A 25,850-nucleotide genomic window follows, 5' to 3' on the forward strand; every position below is an offset into this window, starting at 1 on the left:
ATATATATATATATGTTTGTGTCTGTGTTTGTCCCCACCACCACAACCATTGCTTGACAACCGATGCTGGTGTGTTTATGTCCCTTGTAACTTAACGGTTCAGCAAAAGAGGCTGATAGAATAAGTACTAGACTTTCAAAAAAAGGATGAACTGAAATTATATTCTTTTATTCTTTTAATTGTTTCAGTTATTTCACTGGGGCCATGCTGGAGCACCGTGTTAAATACATTCAATAATGCGTCAGTTATGTTCTTGTTGCTGTCTATGCTTCCCCTATTTTTTTCTTTACTTGTTTCAGTGATTAAACTATGGCCATGCTGGGGCACTGCCTTAAAGAAATTTAGTGAAATGAAACAGCCACAGTACTTTTCTGTTTTCTTAAACCTGGTACTTATTCTCTTGGTCTCCTTTTACTGAACCATTAAGTTACTGGAACATAAACACACCAACACCAGTTGTCAAGCAGGGGTGACAAACACAGACAGAAACGCACACACACACACACACACACACACACACACACACACACACATACACACACACAATGGGTTTCTTTTAGTTTCTCTCTACCAAATTCACTCACAAAGTTTTAGTTGGCCTGAGGCTATAGGAGAAGATGCTTACCCAAATTGATATGTTGTGGGACTGAACCCAAAACCATGTGATTGGACCACATGGCTACATCAGTAAAATTTTTTTGTGATATTTAAATTACTTTAATATTTATGATTGTTTTGTTTTTTACTTTTCTGTTTTAAAAACTAAGAATAAGTATGACTATTAATATCTAACTATAACATTGCACTAGAAACGCTTACAATCAAACCCCTGTGCTGCCTGCACTGCAAAGCACTGAATCGGAACCGTTACACTTTTAGAAGAATGGTCATTTCCTGATGATTACAAGCAGACGTACTGGATATAGTTTTCCTGGGTATAATATGATCTAAATTATTTTCAGATGTTTATGTCAACTGTATCAACACTTCCAAAAGCAAGGGATGTATTCTTAATCATAAATACATCTTAAGATGACAGCTTTCTTTTCTGTGATATTATTATAAAGATAAATTTCTTTGCACTGCTTTGACTAACCAGTTAAGTCTGAAATAATATCCTTGATATTTAATATCAAACCATAAAAGTCTACTTTAGTTTATCAGTTTTATTTCTTATAAACCTGTCATAAAATTTCAGTTACAACCAGCTTTTATAGGCCACAAATGTACTGTGAGTGCCTCTTTTCAGCTTCCCTTTTTCTTTCTCACCTGTTTCCTGCTAAATAACATTTATCAAAAAGCATTGAACAGACAGTAAGTTAAATACATAGAAATGTAGTGGAGGTTAATAAATACTGGATTCTGCTTATTCATCAGCCTTGTGATATTTTTTTTTTTTTACTCTATAATCATCTCTGCCCAAAAGATACACAGAGAATGATGTACAAATTAACCTATATTGACATATTTACTCCTCCATCCATTCCGGTCAATAAAAGTTGATTAGACATACTGCCCATGTGGGTTTTCCTGTTGCAGTTGCACCTCACTGTCCTATTTTCGTCTGACCTCTTTTATTGCTTTATGATGTATTTACACACACGCACGCACGCACACACACACACACACACGCACACACACACACACACACAATTATCAACTTAATGTTAGCACTTGTTACAGACATGTCAATGATTTTAGTTGAAGAAAAAAAGTTTTAGTTTGCAAGTAAAAACAAGTGATTGTTTAATATTAATGTCAGAGAAGAAAACATCCTTAAACAAATATATAAATGAAATACATGGATGACTTGATAATGGTAACAAATGGCCTTGTTTCATTTCAGTGTGTTTACAACCATTTCTATATTAATGAATACTATCAAAATATGAAATAGAACTAGAAGTTGTAATATCTACAACTTCTGGAGTAGAAATCTAGAAGTTGAGATATACATAATTTAATTTTAGTGCTAGGGTATGGTTGTGTGATTGATTTGTGGAGATCAAAGACCTCTCTTATTGCTTTTATATATTACATTCATAGAAAATTGCATCCATTTCTCAGAGAAATGGTAATAATTTAAGCTTAAGAAAAACAGCTATATTTTAGTTTGCAACAAAAGATAAGTTGTTGTGGGTGGGGGATGGCCTTAATTATTCTTTCTAATTTTAGCATAGGTTCAGTAATTTTTAGGAGAGGGGATTAGTCAAACAATCAAACCTAGAACTTAATTGGTATTTCCTTTTATCAACACCCAAGGAAGAAAGGCAAAGTTGGCCATGGTAGGATTCAAATTCAGAATATCTAAATATATAAGTCATTGTGTGTGTATATTCACATTGACACAACACACACAAACAATGGGTTTCCTTCACTTTACATCTAACAAATCCACCCAGGCTTTAGTTGGCTATAATAGTAGCCACTCACCCAAGTATGGTGGGACTGAACCTGAAATCATGTAGCTGAGAAGCAAACTTCTTGACTACACAACCAGGTGGTGTGTGTGTGTGTGTGTTCACGCATGCATGCGTGCACATGCACACACATAACATTCATTTTTCTATAATTACATGGGTTGGACAGTTTTACTGAGACAGATTTTCTACTGTCATTAATCTCTACCAGTTTCCAAGTAAAGTAATATTTTTCCAAGGCCAGACATGTTTTTGCAGAATATTGGAAATGAATGACATTCATTTACAATGATCATGCAATGTTAAGACAGGGAGACAAGCATCCATCCACACACACAGACATGTATTATCCTCATCATTTATGATGATGAGGATGATTGTGTGTGTGTGTGCATTCTTTAAAGCACCTTTCGAGGGTTGAGCCTTATAGAGGCAATGACAAATGGCCGAGAGCTTTGGCAATATGCTGTGCTAGAGAAGAAGACCCATCAAGCCAAGTGAAATCATAGTCATGGCAGATACTGTTGTCATGCGAATGGCACCCATGCCAGTGGCACATAAAACCACCTACTACACTCTGAGTGGTTGGTGTTAGGAAGGGCATCCAACCATAGAAACCATGCCAAATCAGACTAGAGTTTGTTACAGCTTTCCGGCTTGCCAGCCCTGGTCAAACCATCCAACCAATACTAGTATGGACAACGGACGTTAAATGATGATGATGATGGTAATGACAGGCTTCTTTCAGTTTCACTCTACCACATCTGTTCACAATACTTTGGTTGACCCAGTGCTATAGTGGAAATCACTTGTTTAAGGTGCCATGTTGTGGAACTGAAACCAAAACCATGTGGTTGTGAAGCAAACTTCTTAACCATGCAGCCCTGCCTCCCTGCATGTGTATGCATATAAGGGGTCTGATCAATAAGTATCTGGACTGTTGCTATAGTAACAATGCTGTGAAGCTGCTTGGTAAAAACTGACCTTGAATTCTGCTGTGCATGCCCACTAAGTTTTAACATTCTAGCTCACCTCTGCTGTTTACAGCAGTGCTTGGAAGGAAGGTGTATAGCATGTGATCGTTGCATTGACCATAACAGAAAGTTGTCATGACAATACCTGCTCAGAGGCCTACACAAAGTTGTGTATGGAGAGGAGTGTATGAGCCGCACACAAGTTTACGAGTGGTCCAGATGTTTCCAAGATGGCTGAAAAAATGTTGATATTGACGAATGTTCTGGGAGATCTGCAACCAGTAGAACTAAGAAAAACATCGCAGGTGTGCATGCAGCTGTGAGGGGAAATCGTCGAATCACCATCCGTGAGTTATCAGAGGATGTACAAATTAGCTACAGTTCAGTTCATTCCATTATCACTGGAGATTTGGGTATGAGACACGTGTCTGCCAAGTTTGTGCCAAAATTGCTTTCAGCTGACCAAAAAGACACTTGGGTTTCAGTTTCACAAGATCTCCGTCAAGAATGATGAAGCCATTTTAAAACTTTGCATGGGCCTCTGTGCAGGTATCGCCAAGCTTTTGGCAAAATTTGATGCAGATTCTCTGCTCAACTCTCTCTGTCATGGTTAATGCTACAATCACATGTTACACATCTTCCAAGCACTGCTGTAAACAACAGAAGTGAGCTAGAATGTTAAAACTTACATCACATGCACAGTAGAGTTCAAGGTATACTAGTGCCAAGCAGCTTCACTCTGCATGCTTTAGCTTCGTTACTACAGCAACAGTCCAGATACTTATTGATCAGACCACGTATATAATTTACTTAAAGAGTTATCAAAAAAAGTGGTCAGAGACAAGAGCCATTGAGGAAGTTGTAGTTTTCTAGGACTATCCAGTTCATTTCTAGAAGCAAACAATCTCCATTGAGATTTAATTCTATTTCATCTTTTAAGATGATCTGTAAGATGAAACTTTCATTGTATGACACACGTCCAGATTTCTCGCTGCTGTATTTTGCTAAGAGATTATCAATAAACTTCAACAAGTCATTTTTTTTTTCCTTTTAGCAAGTACAAGAAATAAATCTGTTCTAATCTAAATGAAGCTATGTAGTCAGTGAAATAAAAACCAATGTCTGTTGTTCTTTCTCATAATCTTCCTATAGATTAAATAACTAAACAAAAATATAAAAGTTGTCATACTCAGGCTTGAACAACTGGCTGTATGGTGGAGTGGAGGGGGATGGGTTTATTATTCAACCCAACTGAAATCTGATCAAAAGGAAATATTAAATAAGCATGGGATGAACATTGCTTTGTCATTTGTCCTTTCGTACATGATTCCTGAAACTTTGCCAGATCAGATTGGAGCCTGGTGCAGCCTTCTGACTCGCCAGTCCTCAGTCAAACTGTCCAACCCATGCCAGTATGGAAAGTAGATGTTAAACGATGACGATGATGATGATCTGTATTATTTATTTAGTTTGTACTGAAATATGAAATATATACATTTTTCGTTTCTACCTTATTGCTGTATATATTCTACCTTTTATTTTCATGTTTTTATACTGTATAAATTGAATCTATTTTCATGTTTTTTATATTGTATAAGTTGACTGAGTTTGTAATTTTAAACACTGGCATGAGTTTTGGGGCATATGCCAGCAGTGGTGAAAATCTGAACTAAATTATATTGCTAAAATACTTTTTCCACTTCAAAAATATAGTGGAGATTCATGCTAGTTGATCAGTTGACTAACACTACAATATTATTAGAAATGCTGAAGAATGGTGGAATTATTCAGTTCTATATTTAAGAGATGAGGAATTATGTACATTATTTACCTTATTTACATTTGACGGATATTTGTCCTCATCTTGTTTGTTAACAACAAACAAGATTAGGACAAATATCGGTGGAATTATTATATTGAATTATTAAAATAATTAATCCAAATTCTTTTTATCAATTTTCTAGGCATATTTACAGGAAGGTAATGCCTTACTACATCTTGGTAATCATGGGGATGCAATGGCTACTTTCGCTTCGGGGCTGGCTCAAGAATCCTCAAATAATGATTTAGTTACAGCACTTATTGATACTGCTATCAAGTCTCCATTGAAAGGTAATATTCATTAAAGTCATTTCAAAAAAATATTCATTGTTTTTTATTTCTATTCATTTTTATATTTCAAATATTGGTTTCTATTGTTAAAAGGCATTGCATAATTTGAAAATATATAACCATTCCTTGTGTCTAAGTAAAAGACTTTATTAATAAGTCTGTAACTGGCTAATTATGCAATATGGCTGTTTTTGCATCAATACAAGAAGATTCAAGGTTAAAATTTAAATTAAAATATTCTTTGCAATGTAGGTAAATAATTCTTTGAATCTTGGCACAGTTAAGTATTTTCTTAGAATTTTATTTAGAAATATCTTTTTTTTTTTTGTAATTACTCTTACTGAACAGACTGGGTTTTTTTTCAAGAATAGTACACAACAGGTTTATAAAACAGACATAAAATAATTTGAATTTTCTTTACATGAATGTGTAATATTTTCATGTCATGAAAATATTACAGTCCTTCCCTAGGAACATCAGTCATCAAGAATCTCCTCTTTGCTCATGTCTTTCCTGCAGGTATTAATTTTCAACAGTTTAAACAACACATTTAACACCATCAATCTCACCAGAGAGTGTGCAAAAGCCATGGGCATTGCCTTTTCATCAAAATTCTGGAGGATGAAAAATAAAAATAAATATAAATATAAAGAAACAATCTATCTTTTTCAATAAAAATATCTTAATTTTGATGAATTATTATATATTATTCATTGCATGGTATGACAATAATTCTTGACCAACGAAATCCATTTTTCAGTTCCTATTCCCAATTTGAATGGCTTTGATAAACTGATTAGGAAGTCGCAATAAGAGTAGCCTACAACTTACCTTTTTTATTAGTTATTTAAAAACACTATATAAAAAATAATATTAAAATAATATATTAATCTGTTAATATATTATTTCAAAATTATTTCTATTCTGTATCAATGTATACAGGCATATGTTAAACATATTACAATGTAGTAAAAAATGAGTAGCGATGAAATAACATTGATGCATCTTGGGAGTGTCATAAGTTAGATGTGAGATAAATGTTGCAATCAATTCATAAAATGGCTCTATGTATTTTGTTGGATGTTCTGTGTTGCTGTTGAGAAGCTCTGGTTAACTATGCTTGGATAAGACCTAAAATCATGGACTTAGTCCATACAAGTTGCTTAGTGAATTACTTTTGAATAAACTTCAGCATATCATTATTATTATAACCATAGCTATTTTCCCTGGTGGATATGCTCTCCTAATATATAGAACTTTAACGGTGATACCCATTTACTTTTTCTAAGAAAAAGTAAAGATTTTCTTGGAAAAGATTTAACCATTATACAGAGTAATTACAGATTTAATGACTAGGCACAAGCATTTCCAATTCTTATGTAAATTAAAGTTAGTAGTAAGATAAACTCAATGGAGAAAAAATATAAGTTGAATGCAACAATTAAAGAAGCAATAGAACTTTTTAATTAAAAACAAAAACAATGATACAAAAAGAAAGCAAGTTGAACAGAGATGATTATCTGTCCAAATGCAGAGACTGAAAAGTGAAATAACTGCTAGTCGATACACCTTTAGTTTGTATATCATATTTTTGAATATACTTATATTTTATTTAACATTATTTGAATTATACAGAAATAATTGATTCTCAAAATGCAGAATAAGGTTAACAGAATAGCAAGAACAGGATAAAATATCCATATTATTGCAGAAAAATTTGCCAGCTGCCAGCCATGAGACTCAAACTCACATCCCTGTGATTACCGGTCATAGTGCTTTACCATTAAGCTAAACTGCCCTCTGACAAATTAATCTGCAATTTTTGAGCTTATAAGATGCTGATGTTAAATTCAAATTACGATGAAAGTAAATGAAGTTTGCTTTTTAGAAGCTATATTTATAAGCTCAAAAATTGCAGATTATCCTGTTCGCATTATTCTGCATTTGAGAATTAATTATTTCTGTATCTTTCAATACATCTCAATGCTTCTAAAAAGCAAACTTTGTTTACTTTCATCGTAATTTGAATTTAACATCAGTGTCTTATAAAGCTATATTTATAAGCTCAAAACTTGCAGATTAATTTGTCAGAGGGCAGTTTAGATTAATGGTAAAGCACTATGACCAGCAATCACAGGGATGTGAATTTGAGTCTCATGGCTGGCTGCTGGCAAATTTTTCTGCAAAAATATGGATATGTTATCCTGTTCCTGCTATCTTGTTAGCATTATTCTGCATTTGAGAATTAATTATTTCTGTATCTTTGAATACATCTCAATGCTTCTAAAAAGTAAACTTTGCTTGTTTACTTTCATCGTTATTTGAATTATTATTTGAATTCCTGATGATGAAATGGCAATATAATTATAAAAAGTATCTATGAAAATGAAACAGTTTTTCTATTTTTAGAAAGTGAAAGCAATTCATTTTAAAATGTTCTGTGTCAATAACCTGTATCGTTATTGATCTATTGATTGCTAAATTATTAGCTGACTACTTGAATTACAAAAGTAAAAGAAATAAATGTTCTTAATTCCATTTTATTTCTAGAAAAACTGAAGCCTGTTTTTCAGCAACTAGAGAAGATGAATCTTGAATGCAATGCATTTGTTGTGATAGCTGTAATTGGTCAAGAGCTGCTGGCAGCTGGTCATTATGGTGCTTCAGTAACAATGCTTGAATCTGCCCTTTCAATCGGAACAATAAGTATAAAACTACGTGGATCAGTATTTTCTGCTTTGAGCCGAGCCTACTGGGGGACTGGAGATATTGACAAATCTATTGCCTTTATGAAAAAAGACCTTGACATCATGAAATCTATGGGTAAGGCCTATTTGAAATATTACTTTGATCTATTACTTTGATCTATTATTTTTTGTTTCTAACTTAATAGTTTTGAATTCTTTACTTGTGCTAATGGTTTAAACTCTTTTAATGCCAACCCACCCTAGACCACCTGTGGTTCTATGATGCAAACTTCCAGTTTTTAACGTGATCTAAATTAAAATATTCCATCAAAATTCCATCAAAAGTTCCAAACATCAACTTAATAATGTTAGTTAATTTCCCTAAATTCTTCAATATTTTAAAATTTAAATGAAACAAAAGCAGTGTATTTCAGCAGAAATGTGATAAGAAAAGGTTTAAACCATTGTGGTTATACTTCTGGGAGAGAATCTAAGTTTATAATGTCTTAGATCATAGGATTAAGCTAAAAGTTTTACAACTAGTTCCCATCCTTCACTACATGCAATATCTTGACAGATTAAAAGTTGCTACTGGGAATCTTTAATTAGATTTTGTTTCTTATGTAACTGGATCACAAGCAAACTAAAGAACATGCATATATGGCTCTATACTTGACCGTGTGATTAAAAATGTCACTTCGCTAATACTTGGTTCAGGGTTCAAATTCCACTGCACAGTGCCTTGGACCTGTGTTGTCTGTCACTGTTTTGTGTTGACCATGGGCTTGTGAATGAAATTTGTTAGACGAAAACTGTGTACAAATGTGTGTGTGTGTGTGTGTGTGTGTGTGTGTGGGGTAAGTAGCTTGCTTACCGACCACATGGTTCCGGGTTCATTACCACTGTGTGGCACCTTGGGCAAGTGTCTTCTACTATAGCCTCAGGCTAACCAATGCCTTGTGAGTGGATTTGGTAGACGGAAACTGAAAGAAGCCCGTCGTATATATGTATTTATATATATGTATATATATATATGTATGTGTGTTTGTGTTTGTCCCCCCCACCATCGCTTGACAACCGATGGTGGTGTGTTTACGTCCCCGTAACTTAGCGGTTTGGCAAAAGAAACCGATAGAATAAGTACTAGGCTTACAAAGAATAAGTCCTGAGGTTGATTTGCTCAACTAAAGGTGGTGCTCCAGCATGGTCGCAGTCAAGTGACTGAAACAAGTAACAGAGTAAATGTGTGTGTGTGTGTGTGTGTATAATCAGTGATTGGATGGTCAGACGTCAGACAAAATACCTGGTTTTGTCCCTATGCACCCAGGAAGTTGATTTTGCCTTTCCTCTTCCCCCAAGGTTTTGTTTAAACACCAGACAATATTTACAATGTACTGGGGTCAGTATAAACCCTTGAAGGTTGTGCCTCATAACGGCTGCAGTCCAATGATTGAAACCAATGATGAATATATGTGATGTATTACACACACACACACACACACTTCCTCTAGTTATTGTGATCACTTTGGAAAGGACCCTTTTAGATAACAATAACCAGTTAATAACATTCATAGCAATGAATATAATAATATTCTAAACACATTTGGGGGTCCACTAATTTTGACTATGAAAACCATTTGATAACATGATTGTATTAAGTGGGTTCCATGAAAGATGCAGGGATGCACATACATCACCTTCATCATGACATCTGTGGTTTTTTTCTTTTGCTTTTTTTTTCCTTAGCAGGTTGCGTTTAATGAGTTTGTTGTGCAATACATCTTCATTATTTAAACATATACGTCTTCTCCTCTTGCAACTATTGTACTTGATTTTCTTCTACTTATTTGCCAGAGCTCATGTAACAACATCTTTTTATGAGTTTAATTTATATGGTAAATATTTAATGAGTTGATTACCAAGTATTTATCTTATGAATTACACACACTCCTATGCTATTATAATGTGGCTTTGATATATTACTTACACACCTGAGGCAGTGAGCTAGCAGAATCGTTAGCACACCTGGGGAAAATGCTAGGCAGCTTTTCATTCATCTTTACATTCTGAGTCCAAATTCTGCTGAGGTCAGCTTTGCCTATCGTTATTGCAGGCTCAATAAAACAAGCATCAACTAAACACTGGGGTCAATGTAATCAACTTATTCCCTCCTATGAAATTGCTGGCCTTGTGCCAAAACTTGAAATCAGTCTATTATTTATGCTCCTATACTTAATGTTCTGTATTTACTGTATTCTTGTACTGTTACGCTATTACACTGTGGCTTTAGTTTATTACATATGCTACTACCAGGGAATTCCTGATTTTTGGTTAAGATTCCAACATTCAATTTAATCTGACGGCTGAACCACTTCGGTTTAGAAAAAGATTTTTATGCATTCGCATTGTTTGATGTTTTTATCTATTGAGTACTGATATCAAACTCCACACACACACACATATATATATATATATAGGTGTGTGTGTGTGTGTATTAACATGCCCCTGTGTTTACAGGTGTGATTGTATTATTTTTGTTGTTAACGTGTTGCATTGATACGTAAAGGATTCAAGATTATAGCAAAATTAATTACTAATTCTAATTGCCTTAACAGGTAAGAAAAATAAAAAAATGAAACTATGACCCCACAACTGAGTGATTGATGTTAAAAACCCCTGACTTCCATAGTACAATAACTTCCAAATGATATTTGCAAATATTTTTCATTATCATGATCAAACAAATATAAAGTGTTAATTATAATATAATGATTTGGAAAGAAAACTTTTATAAGAAATGCAAAATTTCATGTCCATATTTTTCTTATTACAGGTGACCAAGGTGGAGAATGCCGTGTGTATGGAAACTTAGGGTCTGCCTTCTTCTCCAAAGGCCATTACCAAGAAGCCCTTTCTAATCATAGACATCAGTTAGTTCTGGCTATGAAGTTAAAGGATCGGCCCACTGCTGCTTCAGCATTAAGTAATCTTGGTCATGTCTATACTGCCATTGGGGATTATCCAAACGCTTTAAACAGTCACAAACAATGTGTTTTACTCTGCCGCCAAAGATCTGACAGACAAGGAGAAGCTCGAGAGATTGGAAATGCTGGGGCTGTTTATTTAGCTATGGGTTGTTTTGACTTGGCCATTAAATGTCACAACGAGCATTTACAAATTGCTAAATCCTTTAAAAGTTCCTACGAAGAAGCCAGGGCATATAGTAATCTTGGCAGTGCTTATCATTATAAACGTGACTATGAAAAAGCTAAGTCTTTCCATAATCATGTATTAACAATAGCAAAACAACGAAATGACTGTGTACTTGAAGCACGTGCATATGCTGGTCTGGGGCATGCTGCACGTTGCAAATCAGATTATAACTTAGCAAAGCACTATCATGAAAAGCAACTGGATAATGCTCTACAAACAAAAGATCGCGTGGCTGAGGGTCGATCCTGTGCCAACCTTGGTATTATATACCATCAATTAAATGAATACGAAGCTGCTCTGAAACTGCATATGATGCATTTAAAGATAGCTAGAAAATTAGGGGACTATGCAAGTGAAGGACGGGCATATGGCAACATTGGAAATGCATATAGTGCCTTAGGAGAGCATGAGGTTGCAATGAGGTTCCATAAGCAAGAACTATCAATTGCTGTGGAAGTTAATGATCGACATTCTGAAATGTCAACTCATGGCAATTTAGCTGTTTCCTACCAATCTCTTAAAATGCCTGACAAAGCATTACATCACTTTGTGGCACACTTGAATATGGCACGTGAATTAAAGGACACAGTCAGTGAAGCTCGGGCACTTTGTAACCTTGGTAATTTCTACAGTGTCAAGGAAAACTATTCGGAAGCCATCCCATACTATGAACAATTTCTAACATTAGCGGAAGATCTGTGTGATAAAGAGAGTGAAGCAAAGGCATGTTTCAATCTTGGTTATGCTTACTCTTTACTGGGAAACTATCAAAAAGCTTTGGACTACTATGAACAGCATTTAGATGTTGCTAAAAGAATGCACGACAAGCTGGAAATTGCTCGTGCATACTGCAATCTCGGTCTCGCCCACAAAGCTTTGTTCAATTATGATAGTGCTTTGGACTATCAAAAGAAAGCTTTAGCACTGATGCAGTTTTTGAAATATATGAAGGGCACATTTAAGGTACTTGGAACAATTGGAGACATATTACTGAAAACTGGTGAGATTACAGAGGCTGTGAAAACGTATCAACAACAATTGAATTTAGCAAAACAAACTAAAAACCAGCACTTGATTGCAACAGCATATGGAGCCCTTGGTACTTGTCATCGGTTTTTGGGTGAGCTATCATTTTATGTTGTCTTTTATTTTATACATGACAGGTTCAGTTTATCATAATCCTCCTCATCTTGGTATATATTTTACTAGTTTGTGGTTTAAAGTTTAGAGTAAATAAAATATTCAATGAGAAAGCTGAGGTTCAATCAGATGTTTGCTTAGATTCAGTTATTATAGATGTTTTCGATCTAGTTTGGATTCTTTGCAATCAAATTTGATTGCAAAAAATTCAAATTTGATTGCAAAGAATCCAAACTAAATCGGAAACATCTATATTTCGTAACTTTTAGTTCTTTTATTTCATAAAAGCAGGATTTTTTCAACTACAAGTATTGTGCCCAACAAAACATCATGGGAAGGAGCATATATTTCTAAATGTGTACTCTTGAGATCAGTTACTTTTTGACTAAATGCAACATGTTACATTAAAATCATTTGTTTTTATAACCAGTTAGTGTTACCCCTCAAAATGTTATTTTTATTTACTTACATGACATACTAAATGCATATGTATTGTTGAAAGGCCAGAAGTTCCAGTTTTCATCCTTTATAGATATATCGTGTTAAAATAACACAATATACTTCAGAGCCAGGTGAAGCAAAACCACTCCAAAATTGACCACAAGAGCAAAATGTGCATTTTGCCATTTTCATAGCTTGCCAATGTCACATCGCTGTGTGACTTTGAGTCAATCGTTTTGCCACTTGTTGCACTCCTTCATCATCTCTTTCACCTTTCGAAGACCAATTCTCACCATTTCTTCTTATGTCTTCCTTGGTATTTCTCTTCCACAGAGTCTTTCCATCTGGATTATCAACACCTCTTTATCCATTCATCAGTCTCCGTATACATCACATGTCCATATCAGCTCAGTATTTTCTTTTTTTTGCATCTAATTCTTCTTCTACTTAGTCTTTTTCCTGGCTCACTTCTACTCCAACACTTATATACACTTCAACATTTCATAACCAGCAGAGCATGTCCCCTTCATTTCGTTCCAGCCTTTGTACATCTCCCACAGCCAATGTCCAAATTTCATCACCATGTAACACTGCATTATACACACAAGCATCCTAGCATTTTGCCCTTTTCTCAAAAAGAGAATCTCTTTGTTGCCAACAGAATTAATAATTCCCTTGAATTTTTTTCACTCCTTTCCTACTTTGGTGATCATGTTTTCAAAACATCCACCTCTTCTGTCACTTAAGTTACCTTGGTAACAAAAGCTATCAATTATTTCTAGGGAGTCTTCTGAGCAATTTTAAGAATTTATTTCATTGGTTATGTTTCCATCATGGAGAGCCTACCTTAAAATCTCCTATTATGGTTGGGGAACTATAATAAACAGTAAGGATGAGAACTGATCCCTGAGGGACAAATAACTGCATGTTAAAATCCTTACTTAACTCATTGCTAATTCTCAACTTTGTGATAACATCGTACCTATTTAAGTGAGTTTACATACCTATTTTTCATTGCAATGACTGGACTACAGAGCATGGGGCTCAGTCAAAAACCTTTTCCAGGTCAACAAAAGCTAGGTTTAGTGGGTTACTCTTCATTAGGAAGAGGGCATCAGTTGTGCCCATCTTGGCACAAACCCAAAGTGCATTTTGTCTTAGCTAATTGTCTTCCTAACCAGATGTACTACAACCCATTCTGTTACTTTCATAGCCTGATCTATCACTTTGATACCTCTATCACTGCCTCTTGATAGAACATCTTCTTTGCCCTGTAGTAGTAGTAGTAGTAGATAATGATAGTGTTGCTATGACATTTCCACGTACTACTTGATTTATTATTCAGGTGATTAGCACATGTTTTACTTCTCAGATATTTTCAGAATCTCAGCAACTATTTTTATGGCCCAGCGGTGTTTCCTGCCTAAATATCCTTAATTACACTTTTGACAGTATGGCTGTCAACTTCAAATCTGGTGCCTCAGTTGGGTTCACTTGGGGTATATTTTCTCTTTTCCATACATTCTCTATATTTGGCATCTTCACATGATAGCAATTTTATACTTTTTTCACCTGAGCATCGTTCATGCAAAGTGCACCACTATCATTCTGTTATGTTTTTTTTTTTTTTCTCAATGGCATCTTTAATCCTTGAATTGCAAAGCTGACTGCTTTACAATTTAAAACACCTTACACCTCTGATTCCTCTTACCAAAGAATATTGGCAAATCTCTTACTTGCAGCACCTCTCTATGCTCTTGACACCTGACATCTGACATCTCTTTTAGCAATCTAATATTGTTCTGTGCTCCTCACTTCCTTCCATTCTTTCTAAGCCTAACTTTTAGTTTTTATTGCAGTATTTGCTGTACCTTTCCACCACTTTTTTTCAATCCATGAATGATCTGTGGCTCTCAGTAGGTTGTCTCACAGTAAATTTCAATTGTCCTCTGTGTTATAAATCTGTTACTTTACCTCCTCTTTGTATATATCAACTTGATACTTATGGTCTGACCAAGGAATCTTTCAGCCTCCATTATCTTCTTTCTCTAGATCGTCTTATGTCTCTCAGTTCATCCAGTTCTTCTGCCGACCTTGCTGAATATAAGTGTGTATATTAAATGGTGTATTTTTCACTGGAGAGCGATTTAGCATTCATAACCAGTTGCCAATCCTGTTTTGGGATGAGTATGAAGTCTATTTGGCCTGTATGTTTCACCTGGTTGGTAGGTGATCAGGGGGCTAACCAGTTCCCTGGATTCAATGCTGCAAATGGGTCTTTTATGTAAATGACTATTTAGTGACATGCTTATCTTCAAGTTTTGCTTGGTTTGATGACTTTGACTTTCATCACAGCAAATGCTTGTCATTGTTGAACTTGATGTCTGTGGAGGTGTAGCAGTTTTTCTGATTTATTTTTGTTTTCATTCATTCATGCATGCACATACACGCACACATACTCTCACACATACACTCACCCACACTCACTCACCCACACTCACTCACTCACTCACCCACACACACTCACCCACACTCACTCACCACACTCACTCACACATAAACACACACTCACACACACTCACTCACCACACTCACTCACACACACTCACACACACACACTCTTTCTCTCTCTCTCTCTCTCTCTCTCTCTCTCTCTCTCTCTCTCTCTCTCTCTCTCTCTCTCTCTCTCTCTCTCTCTCTCTCTCTCTCTCTCTCTCTCTCTCTCACACACACACAAAAGACCCCTAAAACACTTTGTGATATCTTGAAAATTAGAAGAAAATAACAAACTGTTTTTAAAATGTCTATTTCCAACAGGTCAGTTTGAGAAAGCATTTGGATTCCATAATCAGGAACTTGCTATTCGCCAGGAGATGAAAGATCTAAAAGGGGAATGTCGTGCCCATGGTAGTATTGGTACTGTACATATGTGTCTAGAGAACTACACAAATGCTTACAGCTGTTTCGAAGAACAGTTGAAGCATAGTCAAGAACTCCATGACAGTGCTCTAGAGGCACAAGCATATGGAAATCTTGGAATTATAAGGATGAACACGGCACATTTTGATGAAGCCATTGGTCTTTTTGAACAGCAGTTATCTATGTTGGAGCAGCTTCATGGAAACAAAGTGCTTGTTGAGAAAGGCAAAGCATTTGGTAATCTTAGTGAATGCTACGAGGCATTGGGAGATTTTGAAGAATCAGTAAAATGCCATGATCAGTATTTAGTTGTTTCTCAAGCAACAAATTCTTTAGTTGATCAAGATAAAGCTTATCGAGGACTTGGGAATGCTCATCGGGCTTTGGGTAACTTGCAACAGGCACTGGTCTGTTTTGAGAAAAGATTAGTCGTTACTCATGAAATGAACGACAACCAAGCAAAAGCTTCTGCTTATGGTGAACTGGGATGCTTACACAGTCTGCTGGGGAACTTTGAGCAAGCAATCTCTTGTTTAGAACATCAATTGAACATTGCTAGAAATGTCGGAGATAAACTCTGTGAAGGAGAGGCTGCATGTGGTTTAGGCAATGTTTATCAACAAATGGGAGAATATGAAACTGCTCTCAAATATCATGAAAACGATTTACAGATTGCTGATGAACTCAATAATACTGAAGCCCAATGTAAGTAAAAACTTACTTTTGTATATCATCATCATCATCATCATCGTTTAACGTCCGCTTTCCATGCTAGCATGGGTTGGACGATTTGACTGAGGACTGGTGAAACCGGATGGCAACACCAGGCTCCAATCTAATTTACTTTTGTATATAAATATATATATATATATATATATATATATATATATATATATATATATATATGACATAATGGTTTGTTTCAGGGTACTGTTGAATTGAGGAAGACAGTTGAGGTAAAAAAGGTGTATAGTAATGAAATTTTGTCGGGGCTTAGGGCACAGGGACCCAGCCTTGAGTGATTTCTAAACTTAATGCTAATATCATTTGAGTAATGCTAATGAAATATTTTCCACTATGTACAAATGACATACCACTCACAATAGCATTGGAGAAAATGGGGTCTGAGATTTTTGAGACAATCCTAGCAATTAAGGTTCATCATACTATTTATTTTTGTAACTGACCTTGAACTTCGATTTTTACATTTTATTGGTTATGGAAGACCACTGCAGCAGGTAACAGTTGTTAACATAAAACTGTGCTAAGATAGAGAATAGAGGGATGAGGGAATATGGGTCACTGGACTGGAATAGTTCTGAGAATCCAAGAGCAAATCCTGCAAGCTGTGTCAACTATGTCTGAGGCTGTTGTCAGTTGTTACTCCTAAGTTGCTGATATTATTTGACACCATGAGAAGTTCTCCTGAGGGGAGAGAATATGGCTTTTGGAACACATCTTTTCCAAAGTGGATAAGGTCAAGTTTTTCCTTGTTTACCAGGATAATGGTTATTTTACTAACAACTGAATCACTATACATAGCTCAGATTGAAGTTTTGTCCAGTCACCAATTCTGTTGGTGAAGATTATAGTCATCTGCAAAAGTGTTTATTGTACTTAGTTTGATGACATTTGTGATGTCATTTATATAAAATTATGAAAAGAAGTGGGCCCAACACAGTACCCATGCTTCAGCAGTCTCTATTGATCACATGTTGGATTCTGTTTATTAGTAAACAACCCACTCCAATACTGGATAGCTTTTCAACGGAATGCTGCAGCCGGCTGTATTGGTTTCCTTTGCTAAGGTCAGAGTATTGACATCTGTATTGGAACCTCTTCTTAAAACATTTAAAATGTCATCAAAGCCATGTAAAATCTACATTCGTATTTAAACCGGCCATATCCAGCCCAAATATGCTGTTTTATGTTCAAACTGTCAAATCTGGCCTCTTACATTAACCCTTCAATGTTGTTCTAAAAATATACAACCACATCATTGAAATCTCAAAGTTACAAGATAATGCATGATTAATTTAAAACCATTTGAGCGTGGGTCAATACCAGTGCCACCTAACTGGCTTCCCTTGCTGGTGGTACATAAAAAGCACCAGCTGAACGTGGTCAATGCTAGTGCCGCCTGACTGGCTTCCATACCGATGGCACATAAAAGGCACCCACTACACTCTCAGAGTGGTTGGCATTAGGAAGGGCATCCAGCTGTAGAAACCTTGCCAGATCAGATTGGAGCTTGATGCAGCCTGCTGACTTGCCAGTCCTCAGTCAAACCATCCAACATTAGAGCTTAATGCAGTCTTCTGGCTCCTCAGATCCTGTTGAACTGTCCAACTCATTTCAACATGGAAGATGGACATTAAACAAAGATGATGTTTTTCAATTAACTCTGAAAATAATCAAGAATTTGGAATGGATTTAGTAAATTATTTTTCTTTTTCATTAGTAATGTGACATCTGAAACATAGGTTAATGAAAGGTTTTAGTATAAAATTATGACAAAGGGAGCTTGATGTGGCCCTGGGATTTGCCAGATCCTGTCAAACCATGCAATCCAGTCAACATCTGGAAAGTGCTCATTAAATGATGATGATACACTTTAAAATATAATGCTTTGTATCATAGAACTAGAGATAGTTGTCCTCGTCAGGTTAAATGAGATTTCCTAACTCCGAGATAGGAAGGGTCTTTTATCTAAGAAAATCGAGAGGAAAGTTTTTGTTCGTGTTGTTAATTGGCAAAAATCATTAGAGCATTGCATATTATTGTTCAGACCCTTTATATTCTAAGTTCAAATCCTGATGAGGTCATCTTCGCCTTTCATTTTTCTGAGATCTATAAAATAAAGTGCCAGTCAAATACTTGGGGTCTGTTTAATCATCCAAACTCTCCACAAATTTGTGGCCTCTGTATATATATTAGAAATTATTATTGTTATTACAGGTAGAGCATATGGAAACTTTGGTTTATCTCACGAATCTCTTGGAAACCATGAAGAAGCTGTACGTTATCAAGAGAAACACTTAAGTATGGCTGCACAACTTCAAGACAAAGTGGCAAAGACTATGGCTTTCAGCAGTCTGGGTAAGCTATTTACTGACCAAACAGTCTCATAAGATTTGTTTCCTCATAAATAACAAAAGATGTCATTCATAAAATAGCAACTCTACTAACTCATTGGCTTACTGGCAGTAACCCATATTCCACAAGTTTTCTTCTTGTCCATAGACCCTTATAACTTATATGTGACAATACACTTAATGACAACCCCCACTCACATAGAGTTATAATGAAGGGTGATGAAGAGCAGAATCAGTAACATGATAGACAAACTGTCTTGTAGTATTTAGTTATGTCTCTTTATGTTCTTAGTTTAACTTCCATCAAGGTTGCCTTTGCTTTCATTTTGCCAAGGTGATTAAAATAAGTATTAGTCAAGTACAAGGGTTGATTTGCCTGTTCTTTTCACATGATTAATGTCCATGTTTGTATATTTAACAGTGTGTGTGTTTGTATATATATATATATATATATATATATATAGGTTAAATAAAATGAGACAACAAAACCAAAGCAGTGTGAATTTTCTAGGACATTTCTAGAACTCTACCATTCCTTTTCCAAAATAACTTCTTATATTGGACCCTACTATTTCCTTCTATTTAACTCTCTCATATCATCTCTGGTGATGGGATATCCCTCATAACTCTGAAACAGTTGTAAGACTACCTTTTCTTTATAAAATGTCCTAGAAATTTCACACTGCCTTGGCTTTGTTGTCTCATTTTATTTAACATATACACACTCACACATGATCCATGTTAGCCTCCTCACTCATACTATTATCAAACCTGGAGTGTAACAGTAGTCCTTCCATAGCACTTACATATCCTTACCTGCCTTTTAGATCTTCTGGATACCAAAACCTCTCATATATATATACATACATACATACACACACACACCATGCACTATGCTTGTTTCCCCCCCACACATTCCTGAGGCCCAATGCCACTTTGTCATCTCTCTCCTGTCCTCCCCCTGCCAACTGTATCATTATCTTCTTGTTGCTCCTCTATACACCTGTGCTTTATCACTCATTGCTTTCCCTTTCCCCTCCCCTCTCTCTCTTTGCACTCTTGTGGTTTCCCTTAAGTACTGGGCTTAGTTTAGATTTCTATAATAAATCCCACTTAGGAATGGGATTATAACAGAAAACCATATAATTCCTCTGATTTTATGACTAAAATTTAGAAATCACTTCTAGTAATCAAAGCTAAAACTGTTAGATTCTTTCTAAACATCATAGCAATCTTTTCTAAACTATTTTGTTTCTTGTTTAATTTTGAAGGCCGAGTTCATCATGCATTAGGAAACTATATACAGGCAGTCCAATATTTGCAGCAAGGCCTGCAGATTGCAGAGCAGCTGGGAAGACGGGAAGATGAGGCCAAAATTCGATATCGTCTTGGACTGTCATTATGGGGCCAGGGCCAACTGGAAGAGTGTCAGCAGCAACTTTTCCAAGCTGCTGATTTATTTGAAATGATTCGAAGGGAATCATACAACAGTAGTGACTACAAACTTTCGTTATTTGATTTACAGACAGCATGCTATCAGGCTTTACAGGTGAGTTAGCCAGTTGTTATTTTGGCAAAGAAGTGATTTATATTTTCTCAATAAAGAACAACATAAGGCCACCACCACCAAAAAGATATACATACATGCATACATACATACATACATACACATATGCATACATGCACACATATGCTCCATTATTATTATTATTATTGTATGTTTGACTTTTGCTTTGTATTTGTACAAGTTGGCTCCAAGTCTCGACCAGATCAAAGAAACATACTGTATACATTGGTAGGCCATTAAAACAAGCTCACTAGATTGTTCATTTATAGAGTCATATGATAGAGAAAAATGGGAAGATAGAGAGAAAAAGGAAAAAAGAAAAAATAAAGTAAATAAATAAAGGTGGAAAAAGGAAAGAAAAACTCACAGTGACAATGCTCTTTTCAATACATGTGACCAGTTACCAGTTAAGACAATCTTTTGCACTTCCTGCATGGATGGTAAGCCAGGGATCGTTCTTAAATAATTTTCACTTCCGTTTTTGATCATTCCAAGTGCTCCTACAATCATTGGTATTGTAACTGTCTTGAGATGCCACATCCTTTCAATTTCGATTAGCAGATCTTTATATTTTCTGAGCTTATCAAATTCTTTTGCCGAGATATTATGGTCACAGGGTTTGCTCATGTCAATCAATAAACAGACTTTATTGCTTTTGTCTTTCACAACATCTGGTTTGCTTGCTTTGATGGTCCTATCTGTACATACTGGGAAGTCCCAAAGAATCGTTACATTTTCTCCCTCAGTTACAGCCTCAGGGCTTATTATTACTACTACTAGTACTACTACTATTATTATTATTATTATTATGATTATTATTATTATTATTTGTTAACCAGCGAGTGTTAGTAGCAGTGGACTGTAATGAAGAAGCCTTGGTTGTTGCCGAAAGAGCTTGCACCCGAGCCTTCATAGATTTACTCCTGGAGCGGCAATCTAACTTATTATCAGGACTTGTAAGAAACGAGTTTAACCATGACTTACAGCCCATCACCTTGGATCAAATTTTGGGCATCGTCAGCCAACAAAACAACATTGTCCTTTCTTACTCAATTGCTGCTGGATTTCTTTACACTTGGGTTATCACACCAAAGGATGGTGAGTGAAAAATGCTTTCACGTTTTCCTTTGTAAATTTTACTAAATGTTAAACTCTATGAGTGCTTATCTCCTTTGTAATAAACAATTCTCTTCTTTAAATAGCATCATTGAAATTTTATTAACATTCCAAATAACAGCAAGAATCTGGAGCATAAAGGTCAAAACACTCTGGTGTCTCAAAGTCTCCTTACTCTGGGGAACCACAAGACTAGCGAACACACATCATCTAAAGAAATGGTTCACAACCTTTTTCTTATTGTAGCCCCTCCCCCCAAGTAGTTGTTACACCCGGCGCCCACCTAAGTGGTGAGTGAGGTATCACAACTAAACTAACTTAACATGGATGATAATTTATAAATTTTACTCTAAAAAAAAAAAAAGGACTGTATAAGCTTTTAACAATGAAATGATAAAAAATTAACGACGACAAAAGTTGTAAATTTACTTCATACATTGCAAGATGAGATCCCATTTTATTTTAATAACCATGACTAAATTTTATCATGTTTAATATAATTACTACTATAGGTAAATTGTATATTACCTCATTGCCCCCCACCTTACTGCCCTTAAGGCCTAATGCCCCTTTTGACATGCCCAGCATCCCCTTGGGGGTGGCACCACCCATGTTGAGAACCTCTGATCTAAAGGGAAAATGAATTTTCCATTGAGGAAAAATAAGAACAATCAGATATTCACATTCAAATCTGCCAGAATGTATTAGGAATGAATAAAATACATTATTGTTTGGGTTCTCTCTGTTCTGCATGCATCCCATGAATGATTAGTTATCCTTAATTAATGAGAAAACACATGATTTTTGTTGTTTTCAAATAAATGCTGTTGAAGATTTTTTATTGGAATGAATTATGAGAATTTAATTCTTATTTTGTTTTTAATCTGATGTAAAAGAATTACAGAATGCTAACACGTTGCATATCATTTTTTTTCCCTCTCTAAGCCTTGCATCACATCCATTATATAAAATTTCTGTGAGACTGAAATTTATTCTTAAATGTTTCATTGCCTGAGATGAATTCTTGTTATTATCTAAATTGTAATTTTATAGACTATTCACTTGTTTTTAAAAATACATTTGTGTGTGAATGTATAAATACACAAGCATGTGAGTTTACACACATGAAACCTAGAGAGTATATAATGAAATTATATATGGCTACATTATGTTTTGGTCATTTCATTATAAGATTTCGTAATCTGGATATGTACAGTCACTGATTGGTTTTATTTTTAAATCCAATCTGATACCAGGTACATTTGATGGGAAGTGGAGATCAAGCTGATCAAAACAGTGTAGATATGAATATTTCAAATATATTCTCTGGAGATTGTGTGGAAATCATAACATTCATAATGAAGTTTATTTTTTATTATTTTAGGCATTATAAAATTTCATCAGTGCAATATGGCTGAAATAGAATCAAGCAGTTCTGATACAATCGATACTCAGAGCTTAGCTGGTTCAACAGTTTCGTTACTTGATCAATATGTTGGGGATGTACGAGAATCTATAGGAGTTGAAGGTCATGACCCAAGTGCAGGACAGACAAAGTATGTTCACCTTTTCAATACAGCATTCTGTCTTAATTTTGAAAATAATGAAGAATTAAATTTTGTTATTATTAAACTGATGTTCAGAACATAGACTAACATGAAATATTGATGGAACGTTTTAATTTAGATTACTTTAAAGCAAGTTTGTATCAGAGAACCCTCAGGTGGATTGGTAGCAAATAGATTAAAAGAAACTACTAATAAATTTTGGCTTTCATCATCATCATACGTCTGCTTTCCATGCTGGCATGGGTTGGATGGTTTGACTGAGGACTGGCAAGCCAGAAGACTGCACCAGGCTCCAATCTGATCTGGCAAGGTTCCTACAGCTGGATGCTTTTTACATTCCACCAGAACAACAACAAAATAGATTTCAAAGAAATAATTATGTTAATTATCAATTTAAAAAGTTTACATTTTGCTAGAACTAGCGTTGCATCCTTTTAAAAACTGGAGAACCCTGAACAATGCCACTAAGGCTGTTTCTACAATAAAATCCAACTTACCTTATGAATTACTTTTGAATATATGTTTAAAAATCACTATTAAATTACATCTTTGGTGATTAACTTTTTGAATCCTTTATTCTGTTTAATATTGTGTTGAAATTATATCAATCATTGATACGATGTAGTGAGAAAAAGTGTAAAATCCTTAAAATAAATTGATAACAGGCGTAGGAGTGACTGTGTGGTAAGTAGCTTGCTTACCAACCACATGGTTCTGGGTTCAGTCCCACTGCGTGGCACCTTGGGCAAGTGTCTTCTACTATAGCCTCGGGCCAACCAAAGCTTTGTGAGTGGATTTGGTTGACGGAAACTGAAAGAAGCCCATCGTATATATGTATATATATGTATATGTGTGTGTATGTATGTGTGTGTTTGTGTGTCTGTGTTTGTGCCCCAATATCGCTTGACAACCGATGCTGGTGTGTTTACGTCCCCGTAACCTAGCAGTTCGGCAAAAGAGACCGATAGAATAAGTACTAGGCTTCCAAAGAATAAGTCCTGAGGTCGATTTGCTTGACTAAAGGCGGTGCTCCAGCATGGCCACAGTCAAACGACTGAAACAAGTATAAGAGTAAAAGAGTAACATATGATAAATACTAGTTTGATTATGGAATCTCTGCAATTATAAATTATATAGTGTTGAATTATCTGGAATGTTCATAAATTTATGACTAAAGAAGCTGAACCATTATTTCAATAATGTCGTATGTAGTTTGTACCTTGATCTAATTATTGGTGGTGCACAACAGGTGAATTAGCTCTTCAAATAGACTAACTGTGCATCAGGTACACCAAATATAATTATGAAGAAACTGTTATTAATAACTTAATTAAACAGTGATTTCAGACTGTAGTAAGTTTCAACAAGTAAATCCTGATCACCATTTCACAACATCTTTCTCTTCTGGCCTGGCTTGAACAGCTCACCGCAATTGAAGTCCTATCATACTCAGGGGTGATGTTCATCTTGATGCATCAGATGATTACATTGCACTCATGAGTTTCAGTTTTGGCTTGATTTTTATAGGTGGACACCCTTCCTAATGCTAATCAGTTTACAGGATGCATTGGTGCTTTTTTTCTTTTTCTTTTTCTTTGCATCATCCCTAGGGAAATGTCATATCCCTGATGATACTGAAGAATCCTTCAGACGTTGTCCTCCAAACCTTACAATTTACAGTGTTTACTGAGTGAATATTTTGTGGCACCAGTAAAGCAGAGGTAGCCATGTCCATGACAGAACTAAAGGGGCCCCTTGACCTCACTTCTGCTTGCTCATCGACAGAGTGAAATGCATGAAAAACAGCTAGGTGGGACCTGAATGTGAGTGGTGGACCTTAAAGGGAACAGTATTTTAGTTGTTTCAAGAAATACATTATAAAAAACAAAAAAGAACAACACCTAATCTAAGAAGAAAATAAATAGTTTGAATAATACAAGATTTTGATGAATAGTGAAATCATTGCTGAGAATTCATTTTAATGGTTTGCTCTTTGGAAATATTAATGCGAAAGAACATTATGAGTAAGTACAATGAGAAAGGCTTGAAAAGAATTGAAGTAATTACGTTAAATTTGAATTTCCCAAATTTATGTCCATATTGTATTAAAATTGCTATCATGTTTACTTTTTAACATTGTTCCTTTTTTAACTTTGATAGACTTTCAAGATCATGTTCCCGCTCAACTATTCATAGTGGAATGGTGGGCAGTAGCAGCTTTGGCAGTCTTGACAATCAGGACTCTGAGGAATCCTGGCAGCAACAGTTAGAAGAGATTGGTGATAAATTGAATGCAGAAAATGACAGGACGGGATTTTTACGAATGGTGAACCGGAATCATATTCTGAACAGCAGCAACTATAGTCTGTCTAGTTTATTTAGTCTGTCAGCAGGTCTGAATGGCATCAATCCAACTATCATGAACATAAGAAATAGCATGAAGAACAGACAGAAAGACAAGTCACCAATTACTGCTCTTTATGATTTGCTATTTGCTCCAATTGAAGATTCTCTACAAATTGCAATGGATGGAGTGGACAACAAAAATCTGGTTAGTTCATCTAAAATTACTTTGAAATTTCAAATCATTTACAAGAC

General features: G+C 35.4%; 1 protein-coding gene across 1 annotated transcript in view; it reads left to right on the forward strand.

Moving 5' to 3' along the window:
- The window catches only part of LOC106873415 (tetratricopeptide repeat protein 28), a gene marked incomplete at its 3' end in the record, with an annotated part of 155,172 nt that overhangs the window by 115,086 nt on the left and 14,236 nt on the right, over positions 1-25,850 (forward strand). The window contains exons 4-12 of the mRNA XM_014920771.2: positions 5,359-5,506; positions 8,057-8,329; positions 11,027-12,526; positions 15,805-16,611; positions 18,865-19,005; positions 20,273-20,550; positions 21,408-21,666; positions 23,069-23,240; positions 25,413-25,803. Of these exons, the coding sequence (XP_014776257.2) occupies positions 5,359-5,506; positions 8,057-8,329; positions 11,027-12,526; positions 15,805-16,611; positions 18,865-19,005; positions 20,273-20,550; positions 21,408-21,666; positions 23,069-23,240; positions 25,413-25,803 (3,969 nt within the window). The remainder of the gene's footprint in view (positions 1-5,358; positions 5,507-8,056; positions 8,330-11,026; positions 12,527-15,804; positions 16,612-18,864; positions 19,006-20,272; positions 20,551-21,407; positions 21,667-23,068; positions 23,241-25,412; positions 25,804-25,850) is intronic.

Source organism: Octopus bimaculoides, chromosome 1 (assembly GCF_001194135.2).
Source record: "Octopus bimaculoides isolate UCB-OBI-ISO-001 chromosome 1, ASM119413v2, whole genome shotgun sequence".
Classification (NCBI taxonomy): Eukaryota; Metazoa; Mollusca; class Cephalopoda; order Octopoda; family Octopodidae; genus Octopus; species Octopus bimaculoides.